The sequence below is a fragment of the Podarcis vaucheri genome (assembly GCF_965113315.1).
Source record: "Podarcis vaucheri genome assembly, chromosome: 16".
In the NCBI taxonomy this organism is placed as follows: Eukaryota; Metazoa; Chordata; class Lepidosauria; order Squamata; family Lacertidae; genus Podarcis; species Podarcis vaucheri.
Window position 1 is genome coordinate 38,972,406 of NC_138754.1, and position 21,271 is coordinate 38,993,676.

Here is a 21,271-nt window from a genome sequence, read left to right on the forward strand (position 1 = left end):
TCTGGAGTAGGAGGAGTGAGGGAGGAGCTCGTCCTCCCATGTTTGCTTTATTAAAAGCTTCGGATACTGCCCCTCTCCCCGTCTCTCTCTCTCTCTGTCTCTCTTTCTCTCTTGGTGACATCGCTTTGCTGCCACAGAGAAGAAAAAATGGTGAGGCTTCATAGCTCTTAATCAAATTAGATATATATATATTGTTGCTGTCACTCTGAAGGATAACAAGAGATGTTTTTGACCCTGTGAAATCTGCAAACACTTCCTAGTTGTTCACATTTGGACTGTCCTGCAAACATCTAAATCAGTGCATGAAAACTTTGTTCTTGAAACAACCAAGCAATTTCTTGGAGTGAGTGAATATGCTGTGAACACCTAATTTGTGCAGACAGTTAGACATGGGTTTATATTTTTATTTTGGTTTCATCCCTCTAGTATTGGTGGTCGTGTCGGATGTATTGTTAAAACTCTCATGACTTGCATAGAGCATTAGTTTTGAGGTGGGTTTTTTAAAACTTCTGGAGTAACTTTTTGCAAAATTAATGCCTCTGTTTTATTCTGTTTTGATCCTTAACCACTAGACGTCTTACTCGGATAAAGGGCTGAAGGTAAGATCACAATGCAGTCTAATATCCATGCGCCCACCCCACACAAAATATGGTCTATGGTGTCAATGGCATTTTGGATTAATGTCTTAGGGCATAAGCTGGCGAGAAGGACCATTGCAAAAGCCTTTTTGAAATGAATATTCTCTTGTTGCATAGAAGAACTGGGCTGTGCATTTGGCAAATACCCTATAAACCTGAAAGCATCGTACAAAAGTCACATTCTTACATTCTACAAGATGCAATTGTTTTGTATTTTAACTGAATGATTGTAATTCTTAAAGCAGAAGTGTGTGAGTCTCATAGACTCACACATTACCTAAGGGAAACCTGGGTTAGCCAGCAAGTGTACTCTCATTCCAGGTCAATCCCAGCTGCCTGTCATGGGTGCGTGTATGATACAGGGGTTTGCAAACAACATGTTCACCCTTTTTGGGTGTTAACGTACTAAATATGCACCAATTTCTTGTCTAATATTTTTGGATATTTCATAATATTGCGGTAGGTGACAAAAGTGGTGTATTTAAGAAACAAGAGCTCCTCCATCTCAGCTAAAAAAACCAACAAAACAATGAGGGCACAGTTCAGCCAACATTAAGCAATTTTCAGCTTCATTAAAATGAGAGGGTGGTTAATTTTGGCTAGTTGGTGCCTTATGTTCTCAGTCGATTAAGAAAAAGTGGTACATTCGCTAATTACTGTGTGTGCCTGGTCCATTTGCCCAAGGCTATGATCCTAAGCTACTAGAAGGGAGTTCCATTAAACCCAATAGGACCTGCTTCCAAAATAAACCTCATTGCTCCCCACAGAGGGTATCTGTGTTAGTCTATATCCCAGCAAAAACATTAAAGGATCTTTGCCTCTGCCATCCGAGTTCGGATCCTGCCTCACCTGGCTCTGTTGAGAGGGCTTTGAATGATCCTGCCTGCAGTGGCACAGCATGTGGGGGGCACGGGGGGGGGGGGGTTGCCCCAGATACAAAATGGTTAAGGGTGCAAAATTTCAACACCTGGGCTCTGTTGAAAATGGCTTCTCCTTGCAAATCAGGACAGCGGAAGACTCTTCTTTTCTTCTCTCTACAGCTGCGATCTCCTGGGGGATGCGGGTGCTATTAGGCAGCTGAATCCATATGCGTGCTCCGTCCATTTCACTCCCACCCCCACCTCTGCAAAGCCCCGGCTGCTGGCACCCTATGCTACGCTACTGCCTGCCTGTGTTGGGGATACTGGGCTGCTCTGCCTCTGAGTGTGTCACATAATAACCAGCTACCTTTTCTCCCATTCAGCCTGAAAGAGGCCGCTTCCTTCACTTCCATTCCTTGACGTTTTGGGTTGGTAATGCAAAGCAGGTGAGTGTGCTGATAAAACCAGGAAGGTCTGCCAGGGCGTGGGGGGGGGGTTGACTCTCGAGAAAGGATGAGAGAAGAAACCAGTTTGGCTCGGATTTTGGAGCAGACTTACCTGATTCGCAGTGCCCGCAATGCGGCAAAACTTTGAAATGTTCACTTCTCTGAATTTAGTGGTGTATACAAAATGTGTACATTTGGGGAATGTGTTATAAGAATGCAGGTGTTTAGTGAAAACCATGTACGAACGTGCATTGTATGGGGTCAAATTGCTTGCAAAAAGGAGAAGGGCCTCATGAAATGTGGCAGGTTTCCATGAGGACTTTAGAAGAAAAGCTCACATGTGAGATATGGCAAGCGGAAAAAGCTGGGAAAATGAGAAAGAGGGGGAAGCCAGACTTGACAGAGTCCTTCCTCTTAATGTTGTTGGCTTTGCTGCTGTTGCAACCTTGTCCCCTTCCCAGGCACCTCACTGGGGCATCTGGTTGGCGTCTATGAGAACAGTGTGCTGGACTGCATGGGCCCCCTTTGGCCAGATCCAGCTGCAAATCTCTTCCTGCATTTGTTTGCAATACTGAGGGCTGTGGAGGGGATGTGCTTCAGGCTCTTGCGCTATTGGATGCTGGAGACGGGGTGGAGATCCATCTGAAAGGCGGGGTGGGAGTGGGGCAGATTTCCTGGGTAAGCTGCATTCAATTAATGGCTTGTGCCTTGCTGGCTATGGGGGATGGGGCATCGCACTCCGAGGAATGTGGAACTGGAATGGTCTTTGGACTAGCCTGATGCAACCGAGAGAGGGGAGAGGGGAGGCAGATTCTCTGCTTGGTTGGCAGGGTTAGGGAGGTGCTGAGCCAAACACACACCGTGCACACAGGGCTCACCCAAACCCTGGCTGAAAGCCCACATTTCCCCATTCTGAATTGTGCACTGTAGCCCCCTGTGCTTCCACACCTCCCTGGCTTGTTGCTGCCGCCGCATATCTTTCTGCAAGGACCACAGGGCTGCTGCAGCCAATCTTCACCCCACCATGTGGCTGTTGGCATCCGTCTGTCTTGAGAGACAGTGGAGTGCAGCTCCAGGGATGAAGTCAAACTGCTGTGCTAGCAGCACCGAAGTGACTTCCCTGCGGCATAAGCGTGGGCAGAGCATCTGGAGGTCCTGAGCTGCCCAGACAACATTAACCTCGCTGATGTGGTCCAAAGGAAAGGAAAGCAATATGTTTGACACTGGCTTGGCGGCAGGAATTGCCAGAAAGAGTCATACAAGATGTCACCCAACCGCCTTAGGAACTCCACTCCACATTTGTGGAGGAGTTACCCCTGAGCCTTTCCTTCTCGCAAAGATATGCAGGCAGCAGAGGTTTAGGATCAGAGTTTTGATTCTCCTAGATGGGCTACCTTCCCAGGTTGATGAGCCCCATCAACCTCACCTTTCCTCCAACAAACTGAAAGTGATGCCCCCCACCCACCATTTTGTTTCTTAATGATGTCATTTGCAAGCTGTAGTTCAATGGAAGATGCCCCCAGAGTGGTCTATTTAAGCAATGCCAAAAGAAGAAGTCAGGATCTGTTCTGAGGCTTGAAGTCTGGTATGATGCGGCGCAAAAAGGGGAAAGGGGTGAGGCAGCTCCCTAAGGGCTTTTAGCCTCCTAGTCAAGGCTGAGGGGCAGAGTGGGGATTTGAACCTTAGTCCAAACCCAATATTCTGACCATTATGTCACACTGGTTCTTGCCAAGTGTCATACCAAGATTTAAAACATCTCACCAGTAGGATAAACAGGTAACGCTGTACTCAGTGTTGCACTGAGCAGTTCATTGCACAGCGCAAGGGTTTCTCCTTGTGCAACAGAACCATCTCCCCTCTGTGTCCCCCACCTGATCTGGGGGTTTCCCCTCCCTGCAGAGTGGATTTGATGGCATAAGATGTCGGGAGGGGGGAGCTACCATTGCAACAGTTTAGCTGGTTATAGCCCATAGTCTTAATATGTGTCTGGTGACTTACTGATAACATGCTTTTTTAAAAAGCCGTTTTTCTTTTTTTCGCCCATGTGTTTTAAAGGCTGCTTCATTTTATTGCAACAAAATGGGGTTTGAGGAACTGGCCTACAAAGGTCTGGAGACGGGAAGCAGAGAGGTGGTGTCCCATGTGGTCAAACAGGACAAGGTAAGGAGGAGAGAAAACTGCACTGATGTAGGCTTGGGGGGGGGGGTCCTAGGGTTGCCATATTGCAAGAAATGAAAATCCAGAGACAAACAAATTGTTGACCTTTTTTAAAAAAGAAAATTTCCTGTGGAGGTAGAAGGTGTGAGAGCAAGCTTGCAAAACCAGTCCCTTTGTCTAGGCAACAGTTGTAGCTGACAACTAGTACCACGATCCGCATGCCAAAGGGATAAACTGAGCTGCAAGGGCTACAACTAAGTGATATTGCCCTCTGGGCAAATGAGTGGGTCTCCCTGTCCTAGTCCCCCAGCTGCCAGGGGAGGGAACAATAGACATTTGCTGGGCAGGGGGCAGGCTGAAGAGCTGGAGACAGAGACATGCTTGCTCTGCGCTAAAGCCAAGCTGTAACTCAAAGGATAAGCAAGATCTCCTGTGGTGTTCATGCTGTGAGCCTCTTCATTCTATGCTCAGGTTATATATGTGTGTAGATAAAAGGCAAAGGGACCCCTGACCATTAGGTCCAGTTGCGGACAACTCTTGGGTTGCGGCGCTCATCTCACTTTATTGGCCGAGGGAGCCGGCGTACAGCTTCCGGGTCATGTGGCCAGCATGACTAAGCCGCTTCTGGAGAACCAGAGCAGCGCACGGAAACGCCGTTTGTCTTCCCGCCGGAGCGGTACCTATTTATCTACTTGCACTTTGATGTGCTCTCGAACTGCTAGGTTGGCAGGAGCGCCGACCTTCTGATTGGCAAGCCCTAGGCTCTGTGGTTTAACCCACAGCACCACCCGTGTCCCTTGATGTATGTAGATAAACCATCTATAAACCATATATTCTAAAGACCCTCACTCCAAGTAAATTGAACCTGGAACCCTTGGACTCTCTTACCTTTTGGAGAGTTGGGCTGGAGTGTAACAGTATTGTGAATAGGGGAGGGGGACCCACGACTGTCTTGGGTCTAGCAAAGAGAGACCAACTCTCTAAGCCAGCCTTTTGCCAACCGTGTGCCCTCCAGATGTTATGGAATATTCCTGTTTTTAGCTTCCTGTTGGTTGTCTCAATGATCTCGGATATCAACATTTTAAATGAATGCCAGTGTCAGCATTTCAGCCTTTGACTCATCACTTAACCTTGTCATAAAGAAAACAAATGCTTGTAGTTATTCTGATTATTATTCTGATTACCAACAGATCATATTTATCTTCTCTTCGGCTCTCAACCCTGGAAATCAAGGTAATTCAAGAGTTGGTCCTGTTGTCACTTTTCTTACCAAACGAGTTCCTTTTGAAACCCTGGGAGTTCTGTGTCCAGCTCTGGGAGCCACATTTTGAGACAGGTGTTGGCTCCATGCAGGTCAGGAGTAGGGTGAACAGGATGGGGGGGGGGGTTCTGGATTCTCAGTAAGGAATGCATTAAATTGCTGGGTATGCTTTAGCCTGGAGGAGAGAAGTTTAAGGGGAGACGTGAAAGTGGTCTTCAAATATCAGAAGGGTTGTTGCATAAAAGGTGGAACAGACTTTTTCTCTGTTTCTCCAGAGGACAGGACTTGAATCAAGGACCAGGAATGGCAGGGAGGGGCAGATTTTGGCCAGATATGCAGAGAAAGTTCCTAAAAGCAACTGCTCCTGCCCTGTCTGCCACAGGGAGAGCTGGCAGACTCCCCTCTGCAGCACTATTTAAGCCGAGGCTGTGCAGCCCTTTGTAAGGGGCTGCTGCACGATTGGGTCTTGCATTGCAGATTCTGCTCTGAGCATTGGGGGTGGGGCTCAATGACCTCCCAGGGTCTCTTTCAATGCAGTTCACTGGTTTATTTTACCGTGCTTCAAGTTAGTTTATATCCCAGTGTTACATAGATCATCTCATCGTTTCCAGCCCAGGTGTGCCATCTAGGGGAGCTGGGTGGCCAAGGGCTCCACCCAAATTTTCAAGGGGTGGGTTGGGCCCCCTCAAAATTCAGTGACCCTGCGCACTGAAAGCTCTCTGATGGTCTCTGCCAGGGGTGTGGCAAAGCAAAGCATCTTCACCCTGGCGTGTCCTTTTGAGAATCTCCTGGGCCCCTTCCCGGAAGACACCAAAACAAGAGGCTGCATAAAAAAGTAGGGTGGGGGCAGGGGATGGCAGGCCAAGTTGGCATGTCTGGGGGGGTGTATGTGTGATGTCACGCATGCGCGATGCCCTCCCTCCCGGCAGTGTTGGGCACAAGTTGGTGCCTCTGTTCCAGCCTGTAGTTTTGGCCCATTTTGCTCCATGGAGCTATGGAAGCGGCCTGCATTGTGATTCTTAGCCACAATGGCTTTGTTCTCCCTCCACTGTTGAAGGCAGCACACCTTTATTGGGAATCCCAAATGGGGAATTGTCTGCTGTGCTCATGTCCTGCCTTCAGGCTTCTTGTAGGCATCTTGGTTGGCCGTTGTAAGAACAGGATGCTGGACTAGAGGAGTTATGGGCCTGATCCAGTGGCTACAGGGACGCGGACTTATAAAAAATATTGGGGGGGCCCGGGAAAGCTCGTGAAATGTAAATAAGCTCATGAATATGCAAATAAGCTCATGAATATGCAAATAAAGTGGCGCCGCCCCCTCGTGAGCGAATAGGGGAGAGCGTGCTGCTGCCTATTAATCAGCTCCGGAACAGCTGATATGCGGGAAACCTGGGGCTAGAGGCAGGAGCCCCCGCCCCCGAGGATTCCCTAATCTCGCGGGGGACGGCCGGGGCTCTGCTGGAAGGGCGCCCGAGATTATTGGGGGGGCTGAGCCCCCCCAAAAATTTTTTTGAGGGGGCTCAAGCCCCCTCAAGCCCCATGGAGTCGGTGCCTATGAGTGGCTAGGCCCTTCTCATGTTTCCATGTCCTTCCCAACCCATCAGCGGTGCCATAGGTGCCCTCTCGCACCGAGGATTGTGGGTGCCCACAACGAAGGGCTTCGACTTCACCCATTGACTTTGGAGTGGCTCAGTCCCCCAAATATATTGTTGTGGGTGCTGAAGCACCCACGGCTCCCTAGAGTGAGCTCCAGTGAGTGGTGCTTTAATATCATAAGGACGGATCCAGCCAAAGGGATACCCTGTCCAGCCCCCAGCTTCTCTTCATGGCCAAACAGATGCCTCTGGGAAGCGCTCAAGCAGGGCCGTCTTTCCCATAGGGCTTAGTGGTCCGTTGCGCCAGGGCACCAGCCTCTCAGGGGCGCCCCAGCGAGTGGGGGAGCTGTGTGGCTTTGCCGGTGGCCTCCCCTTTCCCTGCATGCCCGCCAGCTGGCGGGCGTGCAGCTTGCCTCCCAAGCCTCCGCGAGGATTGCTCTCCTGCAGCAGCATGGGGGAGAGTTGCCCCCTCCGATGGCTGGCACTGCACAGCTTCAGCCCCCCCATCTGTGGTAATTTGGGGGTGCTGGGCAGATATTTGCACCCCGGCGCCACATCTGCCCTGCCCTTGAGCAGCCTGGCCTGGTGGCTGTGGGCCTCTCCCTCCTTTTTTCTTTCTGCGTTCTCTGATGGGCCTTGAAGGCTGGATTCAGGGTCACCACGTCTGCCAGTTCCTCAGCAGGAGTTTTTACCAGGGTTATATGCAGCCCCTTGGCAGGACTTCAAATGCAGGCTTCTCCTTGTCTCAGGGGAGAGATGGAGTCTCCTTTGCTCTTAAAGGACAATGCAGTTAATTCACTAGCACAGGTAATTTGCTGTGCCTAACTAAGGCACAGCTGGCGTTCAGTGTTCTGAGGTACACTCCCTCTGACTATGGAGGTTTCATCTTTTTTGGCCAATAGCAGTTGACAAACTTCTCCTCCATTAAATTGTCTTGGTGTTTCCTCTTTCTTTCTCTCTCTCTCATTATGCAGAAATGGGAGCACACTTAGTGAAGCACGGGGACGGAGTCAAAGATGTTGCCTTTGAAGTGGAGGACTGTGATTTCATCGTGCAGGTGAACCTCTGCTGAAGAGGGTCTCTGTGTGACTTGAGAGGCTTGCTAGCCTTTCGCCTTGCTTCATCTAGTAGGTGCTATTTTTATTTTTCCCACTCAGAAAGCTAGAGAGCGTGGAGCTCTGATTGTTAAAGAACCCTGGATAGAGGAAGATAAACACGGGAAGGTGAAATTTGCAGTCGTTCAGACGGTAAGAAAGTGAGGGCTTTCACCTATAAACTGCATTTGGACAGACTCAGGAAATGATAGTACTAATAGGCAGTTGTTGTTAGACAGTGGAACGGACTGGAAGGTAGAGGTTAAATGGTCATCTGTCAGGGATACATTGCAGGGGGTTGGACTAAACTCTACGACTGTGATTAATAAATAGGATTTATGTAGCATGTTTTCTAGGCACTTTGTTTTTTATTTTATCAGAAACCCTTAAAACAAGCCTATCTTATTAGCCTCATGTTTCTGAACTGGAGACGGAGAGAAATTACTAGACTTCTTCAGCCTCAAGAAGAAGTTATGCATTTAGCCAAAGGTAGTGATTAATGTATAGAGTCAGAGGTCCTGTTTGCTATTGAAATATACTTGGAGTCCTGTAGTGACTCCATGCTCTTTATTGCAGCTTGTAAAACAGTGATTGAATTTCCCCCCAAACCTCAGGCCTTTATAGATATTATTTACACAATAAGTCCCGTCTGATTGGCTGATTCTGCTTCCCTCCTGGAGCCTGATTGGTCTTTTCCTGCAGGCCAATCAGTTGTTGCATTCTACGATCCTACCAGCCTAATAGGTTGATTAACTTACTCCTGGAGCCTGATTGGTCTTTTCCTGCAAGCCAATCAGTTGTTGCATTCTAGGATCCTACTTGCCTATTGTTCTAGGATCCAAGCTTAGTACATAACACCATATACATTTAAAACAGCATCATGGCACTTTAATTAGTCATGCCCCCCCCCCCCAATTACAAAAGCATCCTGGCAAGTGTAGTTTAAGGGTGTTGAATAGCTGTTTTGGAGGTGCCTATTCCCCTCACAGAGCTACAATTCTCAACTCTACAATTAAATAATCCCTCCCTCTTCCCATGGATTTCGGGGAGTTGCAGGCCTGTGAGGGGAATCAGAGTCTCCGAATAACTCTTCTTCCCCTGAGTGCGAAGACGGGCTCTGGTGAACGGAGCAGACAAGGCCAAGAGTCAACAGTCAAGAAAGCGGTTTCTGCACATGCTGTAGAGGGAAGTGAGGGGAAGGGGGGAGCAAGGAAGCAGCTGCCCCCCCCCAAATCAAGTAAATAAATAAAAACACCTAACTAAAAGTAGAAATTGTAGAAAGATTTTGACAGATTTTCCTGAGCACTTGGGGTCAAAAGAAAGTCATTTAAAACAACTGTTGCTGAGATTTGGCAAAAATCAAGAAAACAAGTTTTGGGGGCGGGGAGCCAGTGGGATCCCTCAGGTCACTAGAGTGATATTAAAGTGTTTTACTTTCCTCTTCCTCCTCCTCCATCTAGTATGGAGACACCACACACACCCTGATAGAGAAGAGGGGCTACAAGGGGCTTTTCCTGCCGGGGTTTGAGCCACCCATCTTCAGGGACCCTCTGTTGAAGAGACTGTAAGTAGCAGCCCTTACTGCTCTGGTTAAACTCTAGCATGAAAGACCTGAGTCTCATTTTAGACTGGGTGCCGTTCCACACACTTAGATTTGCCACTGGGATTGTTCAACCAGCAAGGAGCTAGTCCTGGCCATTTCTCAGTGTCAGTCCCACATTAGACTTTTAGATAATCTTTTCTCTCTCTTCCCTGCCCCCCCTCCCCCTGCACACAGATTAGCACAGTGACCCCACTGGGAGTTGTTCTCCTTCTAGGTGCACACTTCAGACAAGCTTAAGCACACACCTGAATCAAAACAAACATCACGCTCAAAGAACCTTTGGTGACTTTCATCAGAGGGAGTTTGATGTCTGATTATTATTTACCAACAACCAAACACAAACAGTGAGACCCCCCCAGGCGGCTGATACATTGGGTATACATAATCAATAATAACATATTCAAATCAACCATACGTACAATTTTATATACGTTAACACTCCTCCATCCACAAGGTTTCTTTACATTTTTATTGCCCCAAATTGTTCAAACCTACCCAAATAATTCAATAGCTTCTCAAACCAATCCTCCTCTTTCTCACTGACCTTAAACCCTTTCATGCTGTGCATCTTCACAGTTACTGTAGATATTCTAAAATTATAATATTATTCAGTTTTTTTCCTTCATTGGTTCACCCCAGCTCTTCTGCATTTTTCCAATTACTCGCTATAACCTGTCTGGCTGCAGTTACCATCAATTTTACCCATTTACATTCCTCTTTTGTTTTTAACTTGGTGCTACTCAGACTAATAAGAACCATTAATTTAGATATTCCCACCTTCCTACCCACAATTCCCGATATTTCTATACCAATCTGTTTCCAAAATTTATTAACTAACAGACAATCCCACCACATATGACTGTATGTTCCCATCACTCCACATTTCCTGATTTTATTTATTTGTTTATTTATTGCATTCACATCCCACTTTTTCTCTCTCTAAGGAGTTCAAGGTGGCATCCCTTGTTCTCTCTGCTGCTCATTTAATCCTCACAACCACCCTGTGAGGTAGGCTAGGCTGAGCGGTATGACTGGCCCAAGGCTACCCAGGGAACATCACAACCAAGTTGCTGGACTCCCAGATTCTATGCTGACACTCTAGCAGGACACCACACTGGCTTATGGGGAACCCTTTGTGTAAAGGGAGATTAACCTCTGAAAGGTGGACAAGAGCTTAATTTGCAAATGGGTTGCTGAGATACTTCAGATGGGCCTTTGGCAACAGGCTTCTCTTGCCTATACGTTTTTCTCTGGAAAGAGTTAATGGGGGTGGGAGGATCTGAGGCCAACTTGTCTGCATGAGAAGTACTCATCCCACAAAAAACACCATGGAGGTAAAAACCTCACCAAAATGCTGGAGAGGGTGCACCTCCACAGGCACATACCTCCACATGTGGTGGGAGTGTCCCAAAATCCAACTATTCTGGACAACAGCCATACAAGAAATATGTAAAATAACTAAGCAAGTAATAGACATCACCCCAGAATTGGCCCTACTAAACATCTTTCAAGACAACAATGCCCATTTACACCACAAAGAACTCATAACCCACCTGCTCTCAGCAGCCAGAAACACCATAACCAGACACTGGAGAGACCTGTCAGGAGTAAGCATGGACCAATGGTACCAAATAGTATGGGAAACAGCCCTACTAGAAAAATTAACTAATAAACTGAAACTGACACAGGGACAAACAGAAGAAGACTCCTTCACCCCGGTATGGCTCCCCTTTATCACATACACAGCCGAACAGGACAGTGGCAATAATCCACCAACAGCATACAAATCAATATGGCTAACCTGATCCAAAACACCCACCCACCTCACCCACACACGAAAACAAAGATCATCACAGCCAATCACAAGCAAATAATCGCACCCTAGGCCAACCCCAACCTCTCTCACCACCAAAGGAACACAAGTGAACAACACAAGCAACGCTGACACCAAACTCTACATACATTAAACATAATAGAAACACCACCACCCAACCCCACCCCTATCCATCTTCCCTCTCTCCACCCCCCCTTTCTTTTTTCTTTTCTTCTCCCCCTAATGCCTCAACAAATGAAACAGATTTGTAAAAATGTTACATTAAAAAACAACAACGAGGCACTACACTTCTGTAAAACAAGAAAATCCCTGATCTCATCTGCCTTTTTCTTTCTCAGGCCATCTGTGAAACTGAACTTCATTGACCACATAGTGGGGAACCAGCCTGACCAGGAGATGAACTCTGTGGCAGAATGGTAAAGATTGCTTTTGGAAATCAACTTAAGGGAAGAATTGCTTTTCTTCTAGAACATGAAACTTCCTCGATGACAACACAGGACATTTAGAGCAGCCATGGGGACCCCAGATGTTGTGGGCCTGATCAATCTAAATCTCTGATGCAGAGAAACTGATTTTAGGACATTTATTATGGGTGGCCTTTACAACATGATATGTACGTACGCAAACAGGCATCCAGGGGGTGGGGTCCCCAACTGAGTCTTCTTCGATCCAGGTGACAGAAAGCCTCATTTCAGCCCTGCTCATAGCCACCAGCATACCCACCAGCCCAGCATGTGGGGGATGGGGAGGAAGGAAGGGGGGCTGACCCTCTCCTTGGCTCTGCTCAAGGGAACGTGGCCCAGAGGATGCGGGCAGCTGGGCCTCGGCTGTGGCTTTATCAGCGGGGATATCAAAGGGCAATAGCTATGATGGCTAACATTGATCTCCAGGTCCATCTACTCTATTCCTCTGAATGCCAGCTGCTGGAGATAAGCAGCTGTTGGCTTCCTGTCTTGCGTCAGGATTTCCCAGAATAATCTGGTTAACTGCTGGTGGGACCATTAGGTTGGGCAGCTGTGCTGCCTGGGGCTTGATGGGAGTTGCAGTCCAAAACATCTGGAGGTTTGGAGAAGAGTGGACTAGATGGACTTTTGATGTGATCTCGCTTAGCTGCCTGGAGATCCACCCCCCTCGCTCCCCCTCCTATTAGCTGCTTTTTAAATGGAATTTCCAAGACAAATGCAATTATAAACACCCACAGAGCAGATCCCCTCTCCCTTCCTTCTTTGAGCTTCCAAGCAAGCAGCCTCCATTCCAGCCACGGTTCCATAGACCCAGAGCTGCAACTCTGGAAGTAAGATCAACAGCCTTTGTAGACCATGGGCCAGTCTCCCTCTGTGCAGTGGCCGGCCGTGGCTCTCCAGGAGATTAAATGGGAGTCTTCCCCAGCCATATCTGACGATACTAGGGATTGAGCCTGGGGTCTTTGTAAGCAAAGTGTGTGTGGTGCCTCCTCTAAAAACAAAGGAGGTCTCTAGTCCTCACTGTTCTGAATAAAGGACTGAATTAGATAGAAACTGCTTTCAACAGAGTTAGACCGTTGGCCCATCCACCTGGCTTGGTACTGTGCAACCCTGACTGGCAGTGACTCTCTGCCTGGACATATCAGGGGTTGAAGGTGGGTGCAGGAGCAGGTGCTCTACACCTGAGCTATGGGCTCTTCACAAAAGAAACAGATGGATGTCAGAGCAGGAAGCTGCTCAGATAGCTCTTGCTACCTTGCTGCATCTCCTTGTCGCAACTTTTTAATTTTTCAGTCATTAATTCTTCAAAATAATGTTTGTGAATGCATCTAGATTCCACCCAGGATGTTCTCTAAGAATATAATTGTGGCTAAAGCCCTTGGCCTACTCATTCTGACATGTGGCGCTTCTTGCACATCCGCAGGTACCAGAGAAACCTCCTCTTTCACCGTTTCTGGTCTGTGGACGACAAGCAGCTGCACACAGAGTACAGTGCCCTCCGGTCCGTTGTGGTGGCCAATTATGAAGAGACCATTAAAATGCCCATCAATGAGCCTGCAATAGGGAAGAGGAAGTCTCAGATCCAGGTGAAAGCCGAGACTCCCTGGGTCCTTTGTGTCAGGGCTGAGTGGCCAGAGTTGAGCCTCGAGCCAGGGCAGAGGAACAGGCCGAGACACACCAGGCCAAACAGGAAGCCTTTCAATATCCTCCAGTGGCCAACCTGGGGGGGTGGTTCCATCTTGGTGCCTGGGAAGGCACTGCCACCTGCAATTCCAGTTGTGTGCTACCAGGTGCAGCTGCCCGCTAGAGAAGAAGGTGCCAGTTTCTAACTCCAGTGGCTTGTAGCATAAATTTGTTTTAGGGGGTGCTAACTGCTTTGGGGGGGCTCTGGGCACTTGGCATGCTGGGGAAACTCTGGGGTGCAACAGAGAGAGAGAGAGAGAGAGAGAGAGAGAGAGAGAGAGAGAGAGAGATGCATATTCTATTGGCTGCAATGGAATGCCTCAAGCCTCATTTAATTGGGGGAGGGGGACCCTTTGACACACACCCCGGAAGGTCTCTATGGGCACATGGTGTGCCATGCTGGTAACCGCCTGAGTTATTTGGCCTCTTCAGTACAAGCCCTGCCCATCCCAATGCATTTGCCTATTGCATCCTTCCTGTAAGGAGGTTGAGACTGTGTTGCGGTGTGGATTTCCTTTAAGCAAGGAGCGTTGACTTTGTGGACTGCTTCTCCCCTGGTGCAAGGTGGAAACATTTCTCGATAATCAGGTCTTTGGCTGATTGACATTGTATAGCCAGCGTGGTGTAGTGGTTAAGAGCGGTGGAATCGTAATCTGGTAAAAGGGGTTCACGTCTCCGCTCCTCCACATGCAGCTGCTGGGTGACCTTGGGCCAGTCACACTTCTCTGAAGTCTCTCAGCCCCACTCACCTCACAGAGTGTTTGTTGTGGGTGAGGAAGGGAAAAGGAGATTGTTAGCCGCTTTGAGACTCCTTCGGGTAGTGATAAAGCAGGATATCAAATCCAAACTCTTCTTCTCTTATTCTTCTATAGCCTTTTAAATGTGTTTATGGGAGGGGGTTATTGGTTTGATTTTGTTTTATTAGGTATTTTGTGTTCTCATCTTTGTATTTTTATGCTGTAAACTGCCCTGTGATTTTCAGATGAGGTGTGTGTGTGTATGTGTGTTTGATTTTTTTTAAAATCCACAATACGGTAAAAAATTCCTGTACTGTGAAAATACAAAAGAATCTGACTAGAGCAGCTGTCATTAGTGATGGCCATGTAGAGATTCATCAAAACAGCAGTAAGAGCACATGTTCCCACCCCACCACTCTGGGTAAACCCTGTTTCCATTCCTCCCGTGTTTGGATGCAGTGAGAGAAGCGCTAATCACAGTGCAATCCAGCACACTTCTACTCAGAAATAAGACCCACTGAGCTCCATGGAACATACTCCCAAGTAAGTGTGTCAAGGATTACAGCCTAGGATTACAAGAGGGTAAGGCAGGAGATGAAGGCTGTTAAAGACTACTACCCACAATGACATGTTTTTCTCTCCTCCCCTCAAGCTCAAGGTGGTCTACATAGTTCTCCCTCTTCTCACTTGATCCCCACAACAGTCTTGCTAGGTTGAGGTTGCAAAGTGAGCTTCATGGCTGAGTTGGGATTTGAACTCTGGTCCCCCAGGTCCTGGTCTTGGCCTGGTGTTTTTGTGACGTTGTTGCTGGCGGTTCACCACTCACATGGTGCCTTCCTGTGCTTACTTTTTCACTCTGCAGGAATACGTGGACTATTACGGGGGCCCTGGAGTCCAACACATCGCTCTGAATACCTCGGATATTATTGCTTCAGTAAGACAGTGTATTCCCTGATCAGTCTACCAATAAGTGGCCACCTTTGGGGATGTGGCCTTTGTCATTGCTGTGTACATTTTTGGGTTGCAGGTCACAAACCTGAAAGAACGTGGCACGGAATTCCTGGTGGTGCCCCCCACCTACTACCAAAAACTTAGGGAGAAATTGAAATCAGCCAAGATCAAGGTGAAGGAGAACATGGATAAACTGGAGGTGAGTTGGCTACCAGGGCTACCCTACATCTTGCAGTTACAGATAGGTAGCCGTGTTGGTCTGCCATAGTCAAAATAAAAAAATTCCTTCCAGTAGCACCTTAAAGACCAACTAAGTTAGTTCTTGGTATGAGCTTTCGTGTGCATGCACACTTCTTCAGATACAGTGTGCATGCACACGAAAGCTCATACCAAGAACTAACTTAGTTGGTCTTTAAGGTGCTACTGGAAGGAATTTTTTTATTTTGACTACATCTTGCAGTTTGGCTTAGTGGCCAGAAGGTTGGTCTAGACTAGGACTTCATCATACAGTGCATCGTTAAACTATGGAACTTGCTGCCACAGGAGGCAGTGATGGCCATCAACTTGGGTGGCTTTAATAGAGGATGGGACAAATTCAGTGGCTACTAGTCATGGGGGCTGAACAGGAGGCTGAACTAGATGGCCCATTGGCCTGATGAAACAGGGTTTTCTTATGTTCTTACCGACTGGCAAGGCATGAAGTCAAATCCCTACTCATCTGTGAAGCTTGATGGGTGACCTTGGAATAACCACTAGCTCCAAGTTTTGGTGGGAGCAAAACAGAAAGGTCAAGAACCAGATACTCCCCTTGGAAGACCTTGGATAGAAATACAATACAAAGGCAAGCAATTACTTTAGCAGCTGCACTACTTGATGAGTTTCACATTGGGAAGGGGGTTGTGGCAGTTCCAATGTAATGTGCAAGACCACCAGCCTTTAAGGTGGGACTGGCTATCCTGTGACCTTGGACTCCACACTCTCACCAGCCCCAGCCAGCATAGCCCAACGCCGGAGAGAGATGTGAGGTGGAGTCCAGCAACATCTGGAGGGCCACAGGTTAACCCCATCCCAGCTTTGAGGGCATCACTTCCTGGTGCAGCTGGCGTTCTCCATGACCCTTCCCCACTGCAGGGAGGTGGGACTGATTTGGATGGTCAGACTCCGCCATTTAATGGATCCAAATGGTTTCCAAAGGGTAGTAGGCGATGTTTTATCCCATGTTGATAGCCTTTTAGCTGACTCCCTGTTGGCCCGCTGGAATGCAAAGTTAACCAGGACTATTGACTGTTTGGTTCCGAAGCGCCCTCTCCGAGTGCATGGAGCCCGGACAGCCCTGTGGTTTTTCCCAGAGCTGAGGGCGGTAGCGGAAAACTCATTCTGAATCAGACCAAACACGGTTAGAGCTCAGCGTCAAGTGGCGATAGCGACGGCAAAGAGGACATTCTTCACCGCCTCTATTGCATCTGCAGAAAACAGCAGCAGGAGACCCTTTCAAGTGGTTCACAATCTAGCAGAACCACCTCCACCATCAGGGCCTGGTGGGGATCCCAAGATCTCCTGCAATGAATTTGCAAAGTTTTTTGCAGATAAAGTCGCTCAGATTCAGAAAGAGGTAGACTCCTCCGTGGGAGCAGGGCCGGGGTGGGAGAGTGCTAGAGTCCTGTCCAGTCAAGTTGCATGGGATCAGTTCCTATCTGTTACCTTCGAGGATGTGGACAGGCTGCTTGGATGAGTGAAACTAACCATCTGTCTCCTTGATCCTTGCCCATCCTGGTCCTGAATGGGGTAACTGTGCCCCTGAAGGACCAGGTGTGCAGCCTGGGAGTCATTCTGGACTCACAGCTGTCCATGGAGACGCAGGTTAATTCTGTGTCCAGGGCAGCTGTCTACCAGCTCCACCTGGTACGCAGGCTGAGACCCTACCTGCCCACAGGCTGTTTTGCCAGAGTGGTGCATGCTCTAGTTATCTCCCGCTTGGACTACTGCAATGCGCTCTATGTGGGGCTACCTTTGAAGGTGACCCGGAAACTGCAACTAATCCAGAATGCGGCAGCTAGACTGGTGACTGGGAGTGGCTGCCAAGAACACATAACACTGGTCTTGAGACTTACAGTAGCTCCCAGTGCATTTATGAGCACAATTCAAAATGTTGGTGCTGACCTTTAAAGCCCTAAACAGCGTTGGCCCTGTATACCTGAAAGAGCAGCTCCACCCCCATCATTCTGCCCGGACGCTGAGGTCCAGTGCCAAGGGCCTTCTGGCGGTTCCCTCACTATGAGAAGTGAGGTTACAGGGAACCAGGCAGAGGGTCTTCTCGGTGGTGGCACCTGCACTGTGGAATGCCCGCCAATCAGATATCAAGGAAATAAACAACTTTCTGACTTTCAGAAAACATCTGAAGGCAGCTCTGTTTAGGGAAGTTTTTAATGTCTAATGTTTTACAATTTTTTATGTGCTGTAAGTTGCCCAGAGTAGCTGGGGAAATCCAGCCAGATGGGCGGAGTATAAATAATAAAAATTATTATTATTATTATTATTATTATTATTATTATTATTATTATACACCTCACATATTCCCTGGGCAACTTCTATCATTGCCCTTTCATTTGCTTCTGCTCTAAAGGAACTCAAAATCCTAGTTGACTTTGACGAGAAGGGATACCTGCTTCAGATCTTTACAAAGCCTGTTCAGGACAGACCGACTGTCTTCCTTGAGGTCATCCAGCGCCACAATCACCAGGTTTGTTGGGCAGCTGGGGCTCACCCCAAGCTCAGGGGAAACAAATCAACTCTCACAGATTGGTGGCTTTCTGTTCTACCCTGCTCGGTTTTTTTAAAAAAAACAACAACCTTGCATGATAAAAGTTGGGAAATGACCACCTTTTTAAGGCACAAAAGGGACTCAACTTGGATAATCCAGATGCTATATTGCAACCACTAGAATGAGCTGTTGGCCAGAATTTACTATGCTGCAGCTAATTGTCAGAGGGTAATGTGGCTTGCAGGCCAGATGATCTGAGCAACCAGTAGGGCAGGCATAGGCAAACTTTGCCCTCCAGATGTTTTGAGACTAGTTTCCATCATCCCTGACCACTGGTCCTGTTAGCTAGGGATGATGGGAGTTGTAGTCCCAAAACATCTGGAGGGCTGAGCTTGCCTATGTCTGCAGTAGGGGCTTGGCTGACTCTGTGAATAATTATTGTCTCCTCTGTCTGATCAGTTCATTGCTACTAACCTCACCTCCTGCCCCTTGAAAACAGACTACCTGCCTCACTTTGGCTAGGTACCTGCCTCTGGCCTTCCCGATTTCTGAGTTTACTGCTCTGGAATTTGGCATTAGTCTACTCTGAACTAGGGACTTAACTCTGCGCTTTCCAAGTTCCAAGGGGCTGTCTGCAGGTCTGACCCTGACAACCCTTATTCAAAAGACAGATGGAATAATAACAATGTTGCTGGTGTGGCTATTAAATCTGAGCTGATGGGAATGCATCGCCATCACGCTTCTGTGTTCATATGAGGCACATTGTGACTGATCATTGGCTTCTCTGCCGTATCGACCATTTCATCTGAGGTGGAGTGGAGATCCCACCTGCCACGGAAGAGAGCTCCAGCTGGGGTATCGGGAAGAAAGTGCTTGCACTATTTACACATTTCTCTCTCTCCTGTGGCTTTAGGGATTCGGTGCTGGAAACTTCAAATCTTTGTTTGAAGCTATTGAACTGGACCAAGATGCCCGGGGAAACCTCACTGTCCTGACACCCACCGGAGAATCAGACTTTGTGTAATGCTCAGGAGGAAACAGTATGGATATATACAGAAAGTGGGATGCACTATGCAAAAAAGGATTGGAATAAATCCTCCCAGTTCAGGCTTTCCTGAAGGCGGTTCTAAAGTCTTCCTTTTTCCCTCCATTGGCTATTTTTTATATAAAAAAATTAATACCACAGGAGCCTTCCTCCATGTCCACTTTGGAGAGATCCCTGAGGTTGGCTGAAATAAACAAACGAAATTGAATTTGTCTGTTCCTGATCCCAGTATTTTGCATGGCACTTGAAAAAGGACTGTAACAGCTACACAGTTTTGGGGCTATGTAAAAACTGCAACTTTTGAGTCATGGAATCAGAGTCGCAAAAGACCTCAAAATGAATCAAGTCGAAACCCCAGGCGATGCAGGAACTCTTCCTTGTGCCACTTTTGTTGATAGGTGTCTACCTACATGCCACCGAGTGCAGCAGTCTGCTTCCAGCAGCAACAGCAGCCAGCTGCAAGATCCAGATGCTCACAAGCCAGGGATAAGTAGCCTTTCCTATTATGGTTTTTGCCCTTGTCCAATGAGGCTCTTGTTATCTGCCATGTCTGGAGAGCAGGGATGGGGAACCTGGTACCCTCCAGTTATTGCTGGACCCCAAACTCCCATCAGCCCCAGCCAGTATGGCAAATGGTATGGGGTGATGAGCACTGTAGCCTGCCCTACAACAGATGGGAGGGCTGCAGGTTCCGCCACCTCCTCTGTAGATGAACTTGGCTTCCCTGAGATTTGCGTAACTTTTGCTCAAAGCCCTTTAAAACTTAGTGGCTACCTTCACATCATTTATTAAAATATTGTTAACCCAGCCTCTGTCCAAAGGTTTCAGGACCAGGTGTACCAATAAGTAAACAAAGCCAGCTACAAGTCAGGATCAGATAATAAAGCAATAAATAATCTTAAAACACAAGCAGTCCTTGTACGACATTATGTTAGATGAATCAACACAATGGTATGTCCTGGCAAATCAACATGGTACAGTGGAACCTCGACTTACATACGCCTCGCCTTGCGGACATTCCAAGTTGCGTCCACGGCAAACCCGGAAGTAAACACTGGGTTTGCTGCAATTCGTGCAAGTGGCTTCTGCCATCTGCACGTGCACAGAAGCAGCCGCCGCATGCACATGCACTGCACACAAGACGTGTCTTCTAGCATCCTGTTTCGACCAGTGGACGGACCTCCAGAATGGATTATGTCCGTAGTAGAGGTTCCACTGTATTATGAGAGAGGAAGATGAATTTCTCTATTTACAGCTCCCACAGTGCTTGAGGAATTACATTTTTTTCATACTTCAGTACAAAGTGACCCAATCTGTACTTCTTGGACTAACACAAGGATGGGACTTTAGTTATCCACAGGCTTTTGTGCTTGCCAAAGTGTTATTGGCTCAAAAAAAAAAAAAATCAAATGTATGTTTCAAGTAAAAAATGCATTTCAAAATATAAACACGATCCTGCCTTTTCTAAGGAGCAGGGTGCTTCTCTTCCCCAGAAGAGACATGACTAATTTCAGAAGGGCCAGCAGCACACATGCAACTCACTGGCCTCCAATACTATGCTTCCTATTTGAACCAAGCTGCACAGATATCTGCAAAGCTTGATGGGCTTCATTGCATATTTTATTTCAATGCACTCCCCACCCCCACCCCAGTCCCTTATCTAGGACAGGAGTAGCAAACTGTGGCCCCTCAGATATTGCTCATCCCTGACCATTGGCCATGCTGACTGGGGGCTATTGGGAGTTGGAGTCCAACAGCAGTTGGGAGAACCACAGACTCCTGTCCCTGTCTTGGTGCATCGCTTAAGGTTTGAGAGGTTAGCTGAGGTGCTCACCTGCCCATCACACCTGCACAATCCCATCACACCTATCCTGTGCTATTCTACCTCTTGTATATACTCCACAGTTATACCCTGCTAGGATAAAAACTTTTAAAAAGCAAGTTCCTAATCCTTATGACGGGGCAGTGAAAATACGCTTGTTTAGGATGTAAGCCGTTAAACATATTTTCCTTTCTATATATTAAGGGCAATGGTTATGTTAGGTCTGTAAATGTTCTCTGCATAAAGATTAGGAAATCTTTCAGGCTGGTAGCAACTCATTCTCCAGCTGCCATCAGTTCAGTGGCCTGAATAGCACGATC

At 47.6% G+C, this 21,271-nt stretch overlaps 1 protein-coding gene and 1 long non-coding RNA gene across 3 annotated transcripts in view; one reads left to right on the forward strand and one right to left on the reverse strand.

Moving 5' to 3' along the window:
- Positions 1-21,271, reverse strand: part of LOC309521564 — a 141,383-nt gene that overhangs the window by 5,387 nt on the left and 114,725 nt on the right. The gene's annotated exons all lie outside the window — the stretch shown is intronic.
- On the forward strand, positions 46-19,337 carry HPD (4-hydroxyphenylpyruvate dioxygenase). Of its 2 annotated transcripts, XM_082204161.1 has the most exons (14): positions 57-150; positions 573-599; positions 1,882-1,944; positions 4,000-4,104; positions 5,292-5,334; positions 7,932-8,014; positions 8,115-8,204; positions 9,512-9,615; positions 11,827-11,904; positions 13,376-13,538; positions 15,235-15,306; positions 15,400-15,522; positions 17,947-18,063; positions 18,998-19,337. In XM_082204161.1, the coding sequence occupies exons 1-14, from the start codon at positions 148-150 to the stop codon at positions 19,106-19,108; spliced, it is 1,182 nt and encodes a 393-aa protein (XP_082060287.1). In that variant the 5' UTR covers positions 57-147; the 3' UTR covers positions 19,109-19,337. The 2 variants fall into 2 exon arrangements, with proteins under 2 accessions (XP_082060288.1, XP_082060287.1); XM_082204162.1 differs by lacking the exons at positions 17,947-18,063; positions 18,998-19,337 and adding an exon at positions 15,794-15,828 and having other exon boundaries at positions 46-150; positions 15,400-15,568.

Bases quoted from the DNA above. Each gene is read 5' to 3' on its own strand.
- HPD (XM_082204161.1), top strand. The intron at 600-1,881 runs GTAAGATCACAA...TCTCCCATTCAG, and splicing joins ACTCGGATAAAGGGCTGAAG to CCTGAAAGAGGCCGCTTCCT. The intron at 15,523-17,946 runs GTGAGTTGGCTA...TCTGCTCTAAAG, and splicing joins AGAACATGGATAAACTGGAG to GAACTCAAAATCCTAGTTGA.